Genomic DNA, 12,756 nt, shown 5'->3' on the forward strand with positions numbered 1-12,756 from the left:
TGTCACACACTGTGACAGCCAAGCCACCCCACCATGAACATGATGAATAGTCCGCTGAGTGGCGGGTGTGTGCGCGCGTGTGCCAAACCTCTCCCCACCCACACTAGTACCTGAAAGGAGGTTAGTTCCTCCTGAGAGAATGATCGCTGAAGGCTTCTCATTATACTGCTTTAGTGTGACTGACTGAAGACACACTATGGAGCAGACACTAGTATAACAGCTTCTGGAAGAGGAACTCAGATTTTAGGCTTGAGTTTATAAGTAGAAATACCACCGTGTAGAAAATATGTCCCGTTACAAGTAAAAGTCCTGCGTTTAAAAGTCTTACTCAAAGACGTCTTGAAATGTCTTCTTTTGTGTTTTCCTTTGAAACGGAGGCGTGCGGTGCCTCAACCAATCAACAGGTATAGTTTATTTTTTGTTTATGTGATGTTACAGGATAAATCAGCTTTAAAAGAGTGACTTTGAGAGCTGTTTCATCGCACAACGGAAGTCACACTAGACACTGTTTTTGACACATCTACAAATATGTGCCATTTTCTAAAGATTTAGAAGATATTTGATTAATCATTGCGTTAGTTATTAATGATCTAAACCTACAAAGTAACTTTAAAAGTTAAAAGCACAATGTTTGCCTCTGAGATGTACATAGTAGAGTAGAAGTACAAAGTATTGGGACAAAAATGGAAATATGTTAAGTAAAAGTACTTCAAAATTCCACTTAGATCTACCGGCCTTCTAAAGTCCACGATCAAGTAGGCCGTTAACCCATTAATACCTGGAACGCATCTGTGTCACTTTAGATTTCTTTGGCTATTCAAAAATAGCAGATCTACAAGCTCATAGCGCGGCACCGAGTGCCGCGCTATGAGCTTGTAGATCTGCTATTTTTGAAAAATCTTGAAACTTTTCTTTTTTTGATTTTTAGGATTTAGGGTTAATGTATGAAAAAACACAAAAAGTTAGAATATTATGGAGATAAGAGGTTTCTGCCCGACAGCAACACAATGTATTTAGTTCCTTTCCACCACTGGGGGTTTAGTGTGAGGAGTAAAGACAGGAGGAGACAGAGTGCTGACTGCTGACAGTGAGCTGGAAGCTGAATCAGCCTCAGTCAGCGTGCGTCACCGTACATGATGGATCCATTTAGAGCAGCTATAAGGGTCTTCAACGTGTTTCAGGCCAAGGACCCCTTAGCTGAGAGAGATGACGCAGGGACCCCGCACTACACACAATTGTGGTGACATCACTGTAATCAGTGCTGTGTAAATGTATTTATTTTTTATTTTGATTGGATTCATGTTAATGTGTATTTTTCAGACATTTAATACTTTCAATACTTAGAGTAAACTTCACCTTTCACTCTGTACTTGGTCTGCTCTTTTTTCCCCTCTACACCAAACCTCTGACCTACAAGCACACGACACCTCGCCTCTCTGTGTCCTTGTAGATCTGCTATTTTCACTACTTTTGTGTGACACTTTTGTATGATGATTTATGAAAAGAAACATAAAAATGTGAAATCCAATCCACTTTAAAGCACATTTAAAACAACAGTGTTGAACCAAAGTGCTGTACACTCAGTAACAAAAGAAATACTAAAATATACAAGAGCAAAACAATACACAATAAACAGGACAACATTATACACACAATGCCATAGTGCAGGGGTGGGCAACTTTGATGATGGAGAGGGCCACTACATTTACACACTCACTCCAGTCCAGACTAGGGCCACATTGCATAATACTACTGGCAGACATCTCTTTTCTCCGTATCTTTTTTTTTTCTTTTCGTAAATTAATGTCACACGGAAGCGGACCAAGGTTATTATATTCAAAGGGCAACTTCACCCATTTTCATCCTATTTTCATATAATTGGTCCTCACTAATGTTCCACCATTTTTTCCTACCCAGTCTGTGTCTCATAGACTGTAGACTGTGGAGGCTGTGGACTGTTCAGAATCCTGTCTACCAGTGACATCATCGTTAGGCAGAGTTTTCCAATTTTATATTTCAATTGGTATTAACGCGAGACCAATAGAGCACCGAAGTCTGACACAATTTACACATCCTACCTGGGTAAACAAATGACCCCGACGATTTTACTCTTATGGATATGAAGCATCAACTGACGGTGAGAAAACGCTAATGTTACTTCCGCCGAATTAGTTACATTTTCGCCAATAACAGAATCAAATATACGTGACTGACTATCATAATAGAACCCCATCCAGAACCTCCTTCCTGACGATATCGCAGAGACAGGTTGTTTATTTTTGGACCCCAATTCTTATATGAGACGATTCTATGATGACACAATGTTATTCTCCATAGAGAAATTACTTTACGACCCAGGGGAAAACAAAAAAAATACAAAATTGGGAAAACAAATAGGTTTAACAACAAAATGATAACTAACTGAAACTGTATTATGTAAACAAAAAACAATCATGGAGAGCATGGTTTTCCAGGCATGTGCAGCTGGGAAGAGAGCACAGGACAGACCCAGGACCAGATGGAGGATTAGATGGCCCAGTTAGAGCTGGCTGATGTGGCCAGAGAGGCAAAGACATGTCTGGGTTATCTCTGTTGGAACTGCTACTGATGCCAGCAAAATGTTGAATAAGCGGTAGAAATGGATGTACAGTATGTGTATGTACAGTACAGAGTGGCTCAGAGCCTCAGCTGCCTGATGAGTACAATCCTAATATCTTCCCCAGCCAAGAGGGAATTCCCCTTTACTGTATGTTGGTGGTTAAGATGTTGGCTTTCACACGCAGGAGACCCAGGTTTGGTTCTCCCGGGCGTTATAGTTGGATGGATGAGATTGTCTCAAAAACAAGTTCTACTTATTTAGTTGATCATCAACAATTGACTGTTTATAACCCCCTGCTCTCTCTCTCTCTCTCTCTCTCTCTCTCTCTCTCTCTGTGTCTCCTCTATGTCTCTCTCTCATCCTGCAGGTATAGAATGGGGGTGGGTGGGGCTCTGTGGTTCATGGTGGTCTACCTGATGGCAGCAGCATGGACCCTCAACCCAGAAGACCCCAACGTCTGTAGCCACTGGGAGAGGTAACTAAGTACATTTACTCAAGTACTGTACTGCAGTATTTTTGAGTGGTGCCAACCACTCCTACTGTATATCTGACTTTGTCCGTGTGTCCGTCCGTATGTATGTATGTATGTATGTATGTCCAATAAACAAACATTGATGACAACATCAATACGGGGCTCATCAAAGGCACCACTCTCTTCACACAGGGAGTGATTTTTTACTTTACTTGTGTATGTCAATTTTCCAATACTTTTACTCCACGGCACCTCAGAGGCTAATATTGTACTCTTTTTTTGTTTTTGTTTTACTGCACTACAATTATTTGAACATGTTAGTTACAAGTTAATTTAGATTATTACAAAACATACAATAAAGTGGCACTATGTAATTGTAATGTAATGTTGTAATAATGTTTTAAGAATAAAATGTAATTTTGTCCAATCTGTATGGTATGTCAATACAATATAACTTATATAATTGGGGTGGTTGTATTTTGTCTCCCTGCTCTTCTATTAAATATTTCATTTTAATATTAATAAGGTGGGCATAATAAGCTTCGGCTTCAGCCCAAACCTTTTCGGCCAAAATGATCTTGTTGAAAATATTCTGTATGTTCGACTGTTTGTTCAGAGATTCAATTTATCCCCTGATCAAGCAGGCAGGCTGTATTAGCTCAATGGTAAAAATGTCAGCACTTGCGCAGGAAACTGAGTCCAAATCCAACGTCGAAGAGGAAAGTTACATAGTGCAGCTTTAACATTGACATAACTAATCTACAAGCTCTCAACCTTGTAGATTTTTGAAAAAGTTAAACAAACAAATATTGTTTTATGTTTTTATTGTGAAATAGGCCATTAATAATGACTACGTTTAACGTTGTACCGTAAGTACATTTCAAAGCAAATATGAATATATGATTTTTCTTTTTACATTAACCACTTGAACCCTAGCATCCCTTTTCTGAGGAGAACTTTCGCCAAAAAATAGCCGATCTACAAGCTCACAACCCCTCGCACTGCGAGGGGTTGTGGGCTTGTAGATCGGCTATTTTTGGCAAAGAGGTATAGGTGTAGAGGGAAAAAAGAGTAGACCAAGTAAACAAAAAAAGCATAATCTGAAACGCAATTTTATACAATATAGAGGGGGTCCCTGCTTCATATTTCGCTCATCTAGGGGGTCCTTGGTCTGAAAATGTTGAAGACCCCTGCTTTAGTGCTTTTACTCCTAAATAAAAACAAAATGTCTACATTGTGGTATTTCTATACCTTTTATATACTTTTATGGGGTAGTTCTTCCACATCTTGGGAGATAGAGGTCAGTTCTCAGTGTGCACAGTCACCACTAATGCACTGGACTGACTCTCCACCACAAATCAAGGTTGAGGGCTCACCGATAATCAAAAAGAGGAGAAAAAAAGCAATAACGGTTGTTTTCTGCATGAGGAAGACATGTGTAGAATCCCAAGAAGCAAAGATTTTAGTTACATATGTTCACATTGCAGATCTACAAGCTCATAGACACTCGGTGCCGCGCTATGAGCTTGTAGATCTGCTATTTTTTTAATAGCCAACAAAAAAAAATGACACAGATGTGTTTCCGGTCTCCATGTCGTGTTGTTGTCTGTGGATACAACCCCTCATACCATGCTCTCTCTCTCTCTCTGTGTGTGTGTGTGTGTGTGTGTGTGTGTGTGTGTGTGTGTGTGTGTGTGTGTGTGTGTGTGTGTGTGTGTGTGTGTGTGTGTGTGTGTGTGTGTGTGTGTGTGTGTGTGTGTGTGTGTGTGTGTGTGTGTGTGTGTGTGTGTGTGTGTGTGTGTGTGTGTGCGCGCGCAGCTATGCAGTGACCGTACAGGAGTCATACTCCCATCCGTTTGACCAGGTGTATTACACACGGTGTACGGACATCCTCAACTGGTTCAAATGCACCAGACACAGGTATGTATGGACTACCACACTGACACTGATTGATTGATTGATTACATACTTTATTAACATGCCAAAAAATGGGACACCAGTGTGAAATTATTATTATTATGATTATTACTTTTAATTTGTACTGTATGTGTGTGTGTGTGTGTGTGTGTGTGTGTGTGTGTGTGTGTGTGTGTGTGTGTGTGCGCGCGTGTGCGCGTGCATGCGTGCGTGATATGCTAATGTTGATGTGCTACAGCTGCCACTTTTAATGAGCACTTTAAAACCAACCATAAACTTTATGCTCAACACTTTAGAGAGTCTCTGCTTTTATTCTGAAATGCTACAAGAAAGCAGATGATGTCCTTGGCGGGACCTTTACTTTGATGACGTTGGGAGGACTGGAATAACTTAAAGGTGTCACTGTAGTGGCCTATGCTGTTATCACTTCATGTGTTGATGAATTGAGTACAAAGGACTACAATGGAAACAAGCCCGTGGGGAGCTTTTTGTGTTGTCCTTGTAGCATAACCTTTGACTCTACTGCTGTAGGCCTACTGTACTGTTAACAAAGTATTCAATCAATCAATCAATTTGAAATGTTTTAGATCAGTGGTTATCAACCCTTTTCTGGATTAAGGCCCACCCATCTGACCACTTAACTTGTTAAGTTAGATTTATATCTTTATTCTTAGCTATAAAAAAAGTAGCAGATCTACAAGCTCATAGCGCGGCACTCTGTGCCGTGCTATGAGCTTGTAGATCTGCTATTTTTTTTTAAATCTTGAACATTTGTGCACATCTTTGAATATATGTATATTTTTATAGCCAACATTTGTAACTCAAATATGTGCTTCTGGGGGGTCCCTGGAACAACACATTCTCAGATGTGGGTCCGCGGCCAAATACATATCATTTTGGGGGTCCTTCATACCTTTTTTCCCCAAAAAACTGTTAGGGTTTAGAATTTGTAGAATTCCCCAGAAGCAAAGATTTGAGTCACAAATGTTCGCTTTAAAAAAAAGATATTTATATTCAAAGATTTGCAAAAAAATCCAAGATTTTTCAAAAAAATAGCAGATACACAAGCTCATAGCAGTGCCGCACTATGAGCTTGTATATCCGCTATTTTTGAATAGCCAAAGTATTGGGTGGACCAATGCTTTACAACTCTGCGACTAATCTGAGTGTGTGTGTGTGTGTGTGTGTGTGTGTGTGTGTGTGTGTGTGTGTGTGTGTGTGTGTGTGTGTGTGTGTGTGTGTGCGTGCGTGCGTGCGTGCGTGCGTGCGTGCGTGCGTGTAGGATCAGTTACAAGACAGCGTACAGGAGGGGCGTTAGGACCATGTATCGCAGAAGGTCCCAGTGTTGTCCAGGCTTCTTTGAGAGTGGAGCTGTGTGTGTCCGTAAGTAACACTGATCCTTACGTACTGTTGTTTACTTCACTAACTTCTATCTACTATACTACTGTACCATATACTATATTAAAAGAGTGTAAGTGAAGTCCACCGGAGTTAGCTAGTTTTGCTGACTCCAGGCTCCACCCCCTTTTGACCTCCAACCTCATTGTGAGCTTGGAGTTCCATTCAGCTGTTCTTATCAATGATGAACAGAACCTCCTAACTCACTTTTTTTTTTTTTCATTTCTCACTTTTTTTTTTTTTTTTTCCTGAAAAATGAATATTTTGGAGTTAGCTGGTTCCTGCCAGACAGCAGAGATTTATAGGTTAAAACAAAAAGTGCATTGTTTCTTTTTATATTTCGTCACTGTCGGGTGCAAACCTCCTATCTCCGTTTTTCAACCTTTTAATTATTTTGAACAAATCAATGCTATTGATTTACGTCTTTGTGTGGGTTTAAAAGAAAATTGAGCCAATGAAAAGTATTAAAAAGCGCTTCTGACTAAACCTCCTAACTCCATTAGAGTCAAATCACTCCAACTCAGGTTTTTTTCCCCATCTGACTTGGTCATTCTAATCAATGATGGACAAAACAACTATCTCCACATTAATGGTCAAAAACCTCCTAACTCCACTTGAGCTGTATTTTGGTAAAGTGATGATAATATAAGGACACATGCAAGTACATTACATTACATTACAGTCATTTGGCAGACGCTTTTATCCAAAGCGACTTACAATAACTGCATTCAACATAGGTAGGGAACAGAACTACTAATCACCAGAAGTCTGAAGTGCATTTCCTGCAAAAACAAGCAACCAAGAGTATACCTAGCGCTAAGGTAAAAGTGCTATATATCAGCTACCTACTTTCTTAAACAGATGAGACAAAATAGCAAAATCAAATGAGCAGGAGCTTATACAAATAAGTGTATCGACTAAGCAAGATCCAATAAAACAATACAACAATAGAACAAGAGTTTGTACAACTAGTTAACAACAAGTAGGCCAGGCAAAGAGGAAGGGTAGTGTTTCCTGAAGAGGTTTCTGACCATGTATAAAGTCTCAATACCAACAGTATGAGGCGGTTGTGTTGTTTTAAAACATTTCATTTTCTGAACAGTTAATATTTTGGACAGCAGAGATATGTATTTGTATTCATTTTATTTTGGCTTTCACGAAAGCTCATTTACAATTTACAATTTAGGCATTTAGCAAATGCTCTTAATCCAGAGTGACTTAAAGGGATATTTCACTTTCAGAAAAACTTTTGGTGATTTTATCATCTACTCAAGCCTTTGTGAGCCACCCAGACAGTTTTTAAGTTGCTCGATTCAGTATTTAGATATTTGATTTTCATTTTATCAGACACGCCCCCTTCCTATACAAACCCATTGTAACTTCAAACTCCATTTTTAACATGTTATATTCATCAAAAACACCCATCCTTGGTTCTGCTGACTCACCCTGCCCTCCTAATGCGTGAGGGGGCCGTGTTTTTTCGAGATTTTTTTTTTTCATTTTTTAAATTTTTCCAAAACAAATATTAAAAATAAATGAAAAAGGTTATTGAAAAAACACGGCCCCCTCGCGTATTAGGGGGGCGGTAGGAGACGGGTGAACCAAGGACGGGTGTTTTTGATGAATCTAACATGTTAAAAATGGAGTTTGAAGTTATAATGGGTTTGTATAGGAAGGGGGCGTGTCTGATAAAATGAATATCTAATATCTAAATATTGAATCAAGCAACTTAAAAACTGTCTGTGGGGCTCACAAAAGCCTGAGTAGACGATACAATCACCAAAAGTCTTTTTGAAAGTGAAATATCCCTTTAACCTATCATCAGCCTACATTGAAACTATACGCTATAGGATGCCGGGTCAACAATGACCTGGCATCTGTCTACATGCTATCTAAGTTACATTTTAGCCTTTGCATAAGCCTGCAAGGTCGTCAAAGGCTAGGGCAAGTGCTACGACAGCACTGTTGTTGAAAGGTTAAAGCTCTCTATCATGCTAGTAATTATAGCTATAGGGTGTGTTTGTTCTGGATTTCTCTGTTTCTGTTACAAAAACATCAGTCCATGCACCCTGTTCACCCAATCTACCTCATCCTGTAGTGTATCTGCACAACATTCCTTCCATTTTGACATCACAGGGTTAAGAAAAAACATACCCTATTAACCCATTAAGACTGGGAACACATCTGTAATTTATTTGGCTATTCAAAAATAGAAGATTTACAAGCTCATAAGCTATGAGCTTGTAGATCTGCTATTTGAAAAAAAAAAATCATGACAATTAGAATTTTTGAATATATATTCATTTTTAAAGCGAACATTTTTTAACTCAAATCTTTACCTCTGGGGATTCTACAAATGGCTTCTAAATCCTAAACGTATGTTGCTATAATATCAGTGGTTCTCATGTGTGCAAATCAATGATTTGCACACATGTTCACAATCTTTTTTTCAAAAAATAGAAGATCTACAAGCTCATATATCTCGGTGCCGTGCCATGAGCACTCGGTGCCGCGCTATGAGCTTGTAGATCTGCTATTTTTTTTAGTAGCCAAAGAAATCTAAAAATGACACAGATGCGTTCCTGCATGGTCTTTAATGGATTAACTAAAAAACCTGAAAAGAAGCAACATCAACATCCAAACGTATGAAAAACCACCGTCGATATTATAAGATAGTAAACGGAACTAGTGAATAAAACCGTGGCAGCGTTCTCTCTTTGTGTGTGACGCCCGATACAGCTGCTCAGCCAATGGGAATCAATTACATCCACTCTAGATGGTAAACACTATGGGACTCTGTTGACTCTCCTCATTACAAAGAGGAAGTGAATGGCTCAGCCTGAGGGTCAACCATACCGTATTGTGCTCCTTTATCGTCCGTGTCGTCAGGCAGAAACCTTGTATCTCCATTAACTCGTAAAGCAGTGGTTTTCAACCCTTTTCATATCAAGGTCCATTAGTTATTCTGTGTTTGAGCCACAGAAGAGATTTAGACTCTCAGACCCAAAATGTTTGATATTTCTTCTATAATATTCTCTAATTGTGTAGACTTCAATGCTTATCAATGTTAATGTTAAACAATAATTTAACACTTTACTCTTGTGAGTGTAAAATGATACCAAATGGACCCGTAGGGGTCCATTTGGTTTCATTTTACACTATCAAGAGTTCAAGATTTATAAGGGTCCATTTGGTTACCAACTCTCAATCATTTAGCATGGGGACCAGCTGGAACCCCCTAAAGGACCACTGGTGGTCCCCGGACCGCTGGTTGAAAACCACTGTCGTAAACTAACGCCACACTTCGTCGCGCAAGAGGGTCGTGCAAAAAGTACGGAAAATAGCCGCTCTACAAGCTCACAACGCGCCGCTTTAGCCGGCGCGTTGTGACCTTGTAGATCGGCTATTTTCACTATTTAAGACACGCCTTGAAAGTGAAAATTGTTAGGTGTATCTAAGAGAGTATATGGGTCTCAGAAATACATGACGTGTAGAATAAAGTAAATGTAAGAGTACTACAGGAAAGCTAGCCTTATTTCAAATTGCCAGTTTGTTTTATTTTCCTTCCTTTTCCTTCTGCTTTCTTTATTTGCCCCTTTTTCTTTTTTCTTTGTATGAATTTTTGTTCGTATAATTTACTACATTTTTGTTTAATAAAAACGATGCAGGATGAATTAAACAAGTGAAGAAACATTGTATGATATTATGTACAGTATGAAACGGATGTTTCATACAATACAAACCTCCACTAAAGTGTGTCTAAAGCGTCAAACAATAACGGCACTGGATCCATCGAAACACAGGTTATTTTCTTTTTTTTCCATCCATTTCCTGAAGAGTAACATTTATTTGGGGGACTTACGAGTTTTACACCCGACAGCGAGGATATTCAAGAGCTCCTTGTAAACAAGCATGGCTCCTACAGTCCTGAGGGCCTTCTGAGTCTGTTGTGTGAGGCCTGCGTCTCCACAAGGCTGCTGAGCAGTGGTGTAAAAGTAACTAAGTACATTTACTCAAGTACTGTGTAAATTGTTGTATTATATAAATTGTTGTGTTATAAAACATGCATTAACCACTTTAGCCCTATTGTATACCTAGGCTATTTGAAAATAGCCGATTTACAAGCTCACAACGCGACGCATCGCGACGCGTTGTGAGCTTGTAGATCGGCTATTTTCAAACATTTTAGTACTTTTACTTTTGGTACTTTAAGTACATTCGGATACCAATACTTTTGTACTTTTACTCAAGTCAATTTTGAATTCCGGACTTTCACTTGCAACAGAGTTCTTCTACATTGCAGTATTGATACTTTTACTTAAGTAAAACATTTGAGTACTTTTTCCCCACCACCACTGCTGCTGAGAGGCTGGACAGCTTGTAGCTATGGGTATATTATGAGCTGCCTGGATGCTTTATGCTAAGTGCATTGGACAGCTCTTTTGTCCGTGCCGTATTCAGAGCATGGAGGTCGTTGAAAAGTACTTTCTTTTCAACACGAAGGGGGGGAGGTGGTAATTAAACTATACGGACTGTAAGGATTTCTTGTTTGTTTTCTTTCTGGTACAGTGTAAAGGTCCCGTGAGTGAGCTCACAATAAGCTTATACTGCACACTAGCTATTGAACCGTGTGAGGGAGGGATATTCTTTTTATTCTGCGTACCACAGTGGATTCGTTTGCTTAAATAGCGATAGATCCTTATCGATCGATTGGATGGACAAGAGAGCAATCAAGCTATTGTCTTCCAGGTAGAAATCATCTGTCATGTAACATCTCGATCTGTCCCCCAAACCCCTTTTCACCTCCCATGTCGTCTCCCTCACTTTCTTTCTGTGTCTCTCTGTCTTTATCCATTTCCCTTTCTTTGTGACGTGAACCTTGTCGACATTGTTTAATTTCCCGGGTTTGATGAACCCTAACAGCTTTGACCCTTTAACCTTTGGCGCTAATTGCGCGGCATGGCCCGTGCCCTGGCCCGTCTATGATCTGAGCTGATCGGAGCTTTATTATATGTTGTGCTATGAACAGAGCCGTCTGGGAGAAATGCGGGGCCCGGTGTGAAGTCGCGTGCGCACGCTCCATCCTCCATCCTCGCGCGCGCGGTTTTGGGCGGATATTTCCGAGTTTTTGGTGGTTATTTGCGGTTATTTCTTTTAATAATTCTTAATAAACGTGATTCTGTTCACTTAAGAAAAAAAAAATATATATATATTTTTTCTTTTGCGGGGCCCCCCCCCAGCGCGGGGCCTGGTGCGGCCGCACCGCTCGCACCACCCTTCCTGCGGCCCTGGCTATGAAGACTTTTACACATACTTTGTCTCCCTGAAAGAATAATTCAGGAAAGTTTCTTTTGTGTCTGAAATACAAAAGACAGAAATATCAAAGTTCCTCAACTGACTGAACTTTTCTCAAGCTGTGCTTAACACCGATGCTTACATTCGCTCTACGCAGCAACATATGTGGCGTTCAATGAGCATTTGATGCATTTTCAACCTGATCTTCATGTAATTGCTCCTCACTTCAGCAAAAAGTCTGAGCATTACTGATATTATAGCAACATACGCTTTTTCAAAACTGTTAGGATTTAGAAGACATTTGTAGATTTTTTAAAAATCGCATTTTCACGATTTAAAAAAAAAGGCAGATATACAAGCTCATAGCGCGGCACTCGGTGCCGTGCTATGTGAGCTTGTGGATCGGCTATTTCCGCCGCACGACACTGGTGTGCAGCTAAGCATAAAACAGGCTTTATAAGCATCCACCACAGAGGATCCATTCATTGATGTGTATTGAGCAGAGCTTCAACCTGGTGAGACACTATAGCAGGAATTAAGCGGCTGTACTTTTAATTTATATATTTATTATTCGTGCTGTGCCAGACGATACTGTTGTAATCCCTCTTGTAACTGTTTGTGTCCCAATCCAGGGGATGAAAGGCTTACTCACAGGTTTAATGATTAATCAATGCTTTTTTCTTTAATCCACAGGGATTAGCAGAGGATGTGTTTGGCTCCTCTTATTAAAGGTGTATTTCACTTAACAGCTCTTCTAGGGTCATTTTAACTTCTACTCAGGCTTTTGTTTTTTAACCCATTAAGATCTGGAACGCATCTGTGTCACTTTTTCATTTGAGCTAAAAAGTATTATTTTACACTTTTGGCTATTCAAAAATAGCAGATCTACAAGATCGTAGCGCGGCACTCGGTGCCGCGCTACGATCTTGTAGATCTGCCAAATACATATCATTTTGGGGGTCCTAGATATGAAAAAAGCTTGAGAACCACTGATATAGAAATGTTTTTTCAAAAAAAGAATCGGCCGCATGTCTTAAGCGGTTAAAGCAGTTTTTTTTAAAGTTTGTTTGTCATT

At 39.7% G+C, this 12,756-nt stretch overlaps 1 protein-coding gene across 1 annotated transcript in view; it reads left to right on the forward strand.

Moving 5' to 3' along the window:
- Positions 1–3,030: 3,030 nt before the first annotated feature.
- LOC311051285 (uncharacterized protein) overlaps positions 3,031–12,756 on the forward strand; it is a gene marked incomplete at its 3' end in the record, with an annotated part of 117,202 nt that continues 107,476 nt past the window's right edge. Inside the window, exons 1-3 of the mRNA XM_084065818.1 lie at positions 3,031–3,074; positions 4,890–4,991; positions 6,271–6,371. Coding sequence (XP_083921944.1) covers positions 6,311–6,371 — 61 coding nt within the window. The 5' untranslated portion in view covers positions 3,031–3,074; positions 4,890–4,991; positions 6,271–6,310. The remainder of the gene's footprint in view (positions 3,075–4,889; positions 4,992–6,270; positions 6,372–12,756) is intronic.

The sequence above is a fragment of the Gymnoscopelus microlampas genome (assembly GCF_963454915.1).
Source record: "Gymnoscopelus microlampas genome assembly, chromosome: 1".
Lineage (NCBI taxonomy): Eukaryota > Metazoa > Chordata > Actinopteri > Myctophiformes > Myctophidae > Gymnoscopelus > Gymnoscopelus microlampas.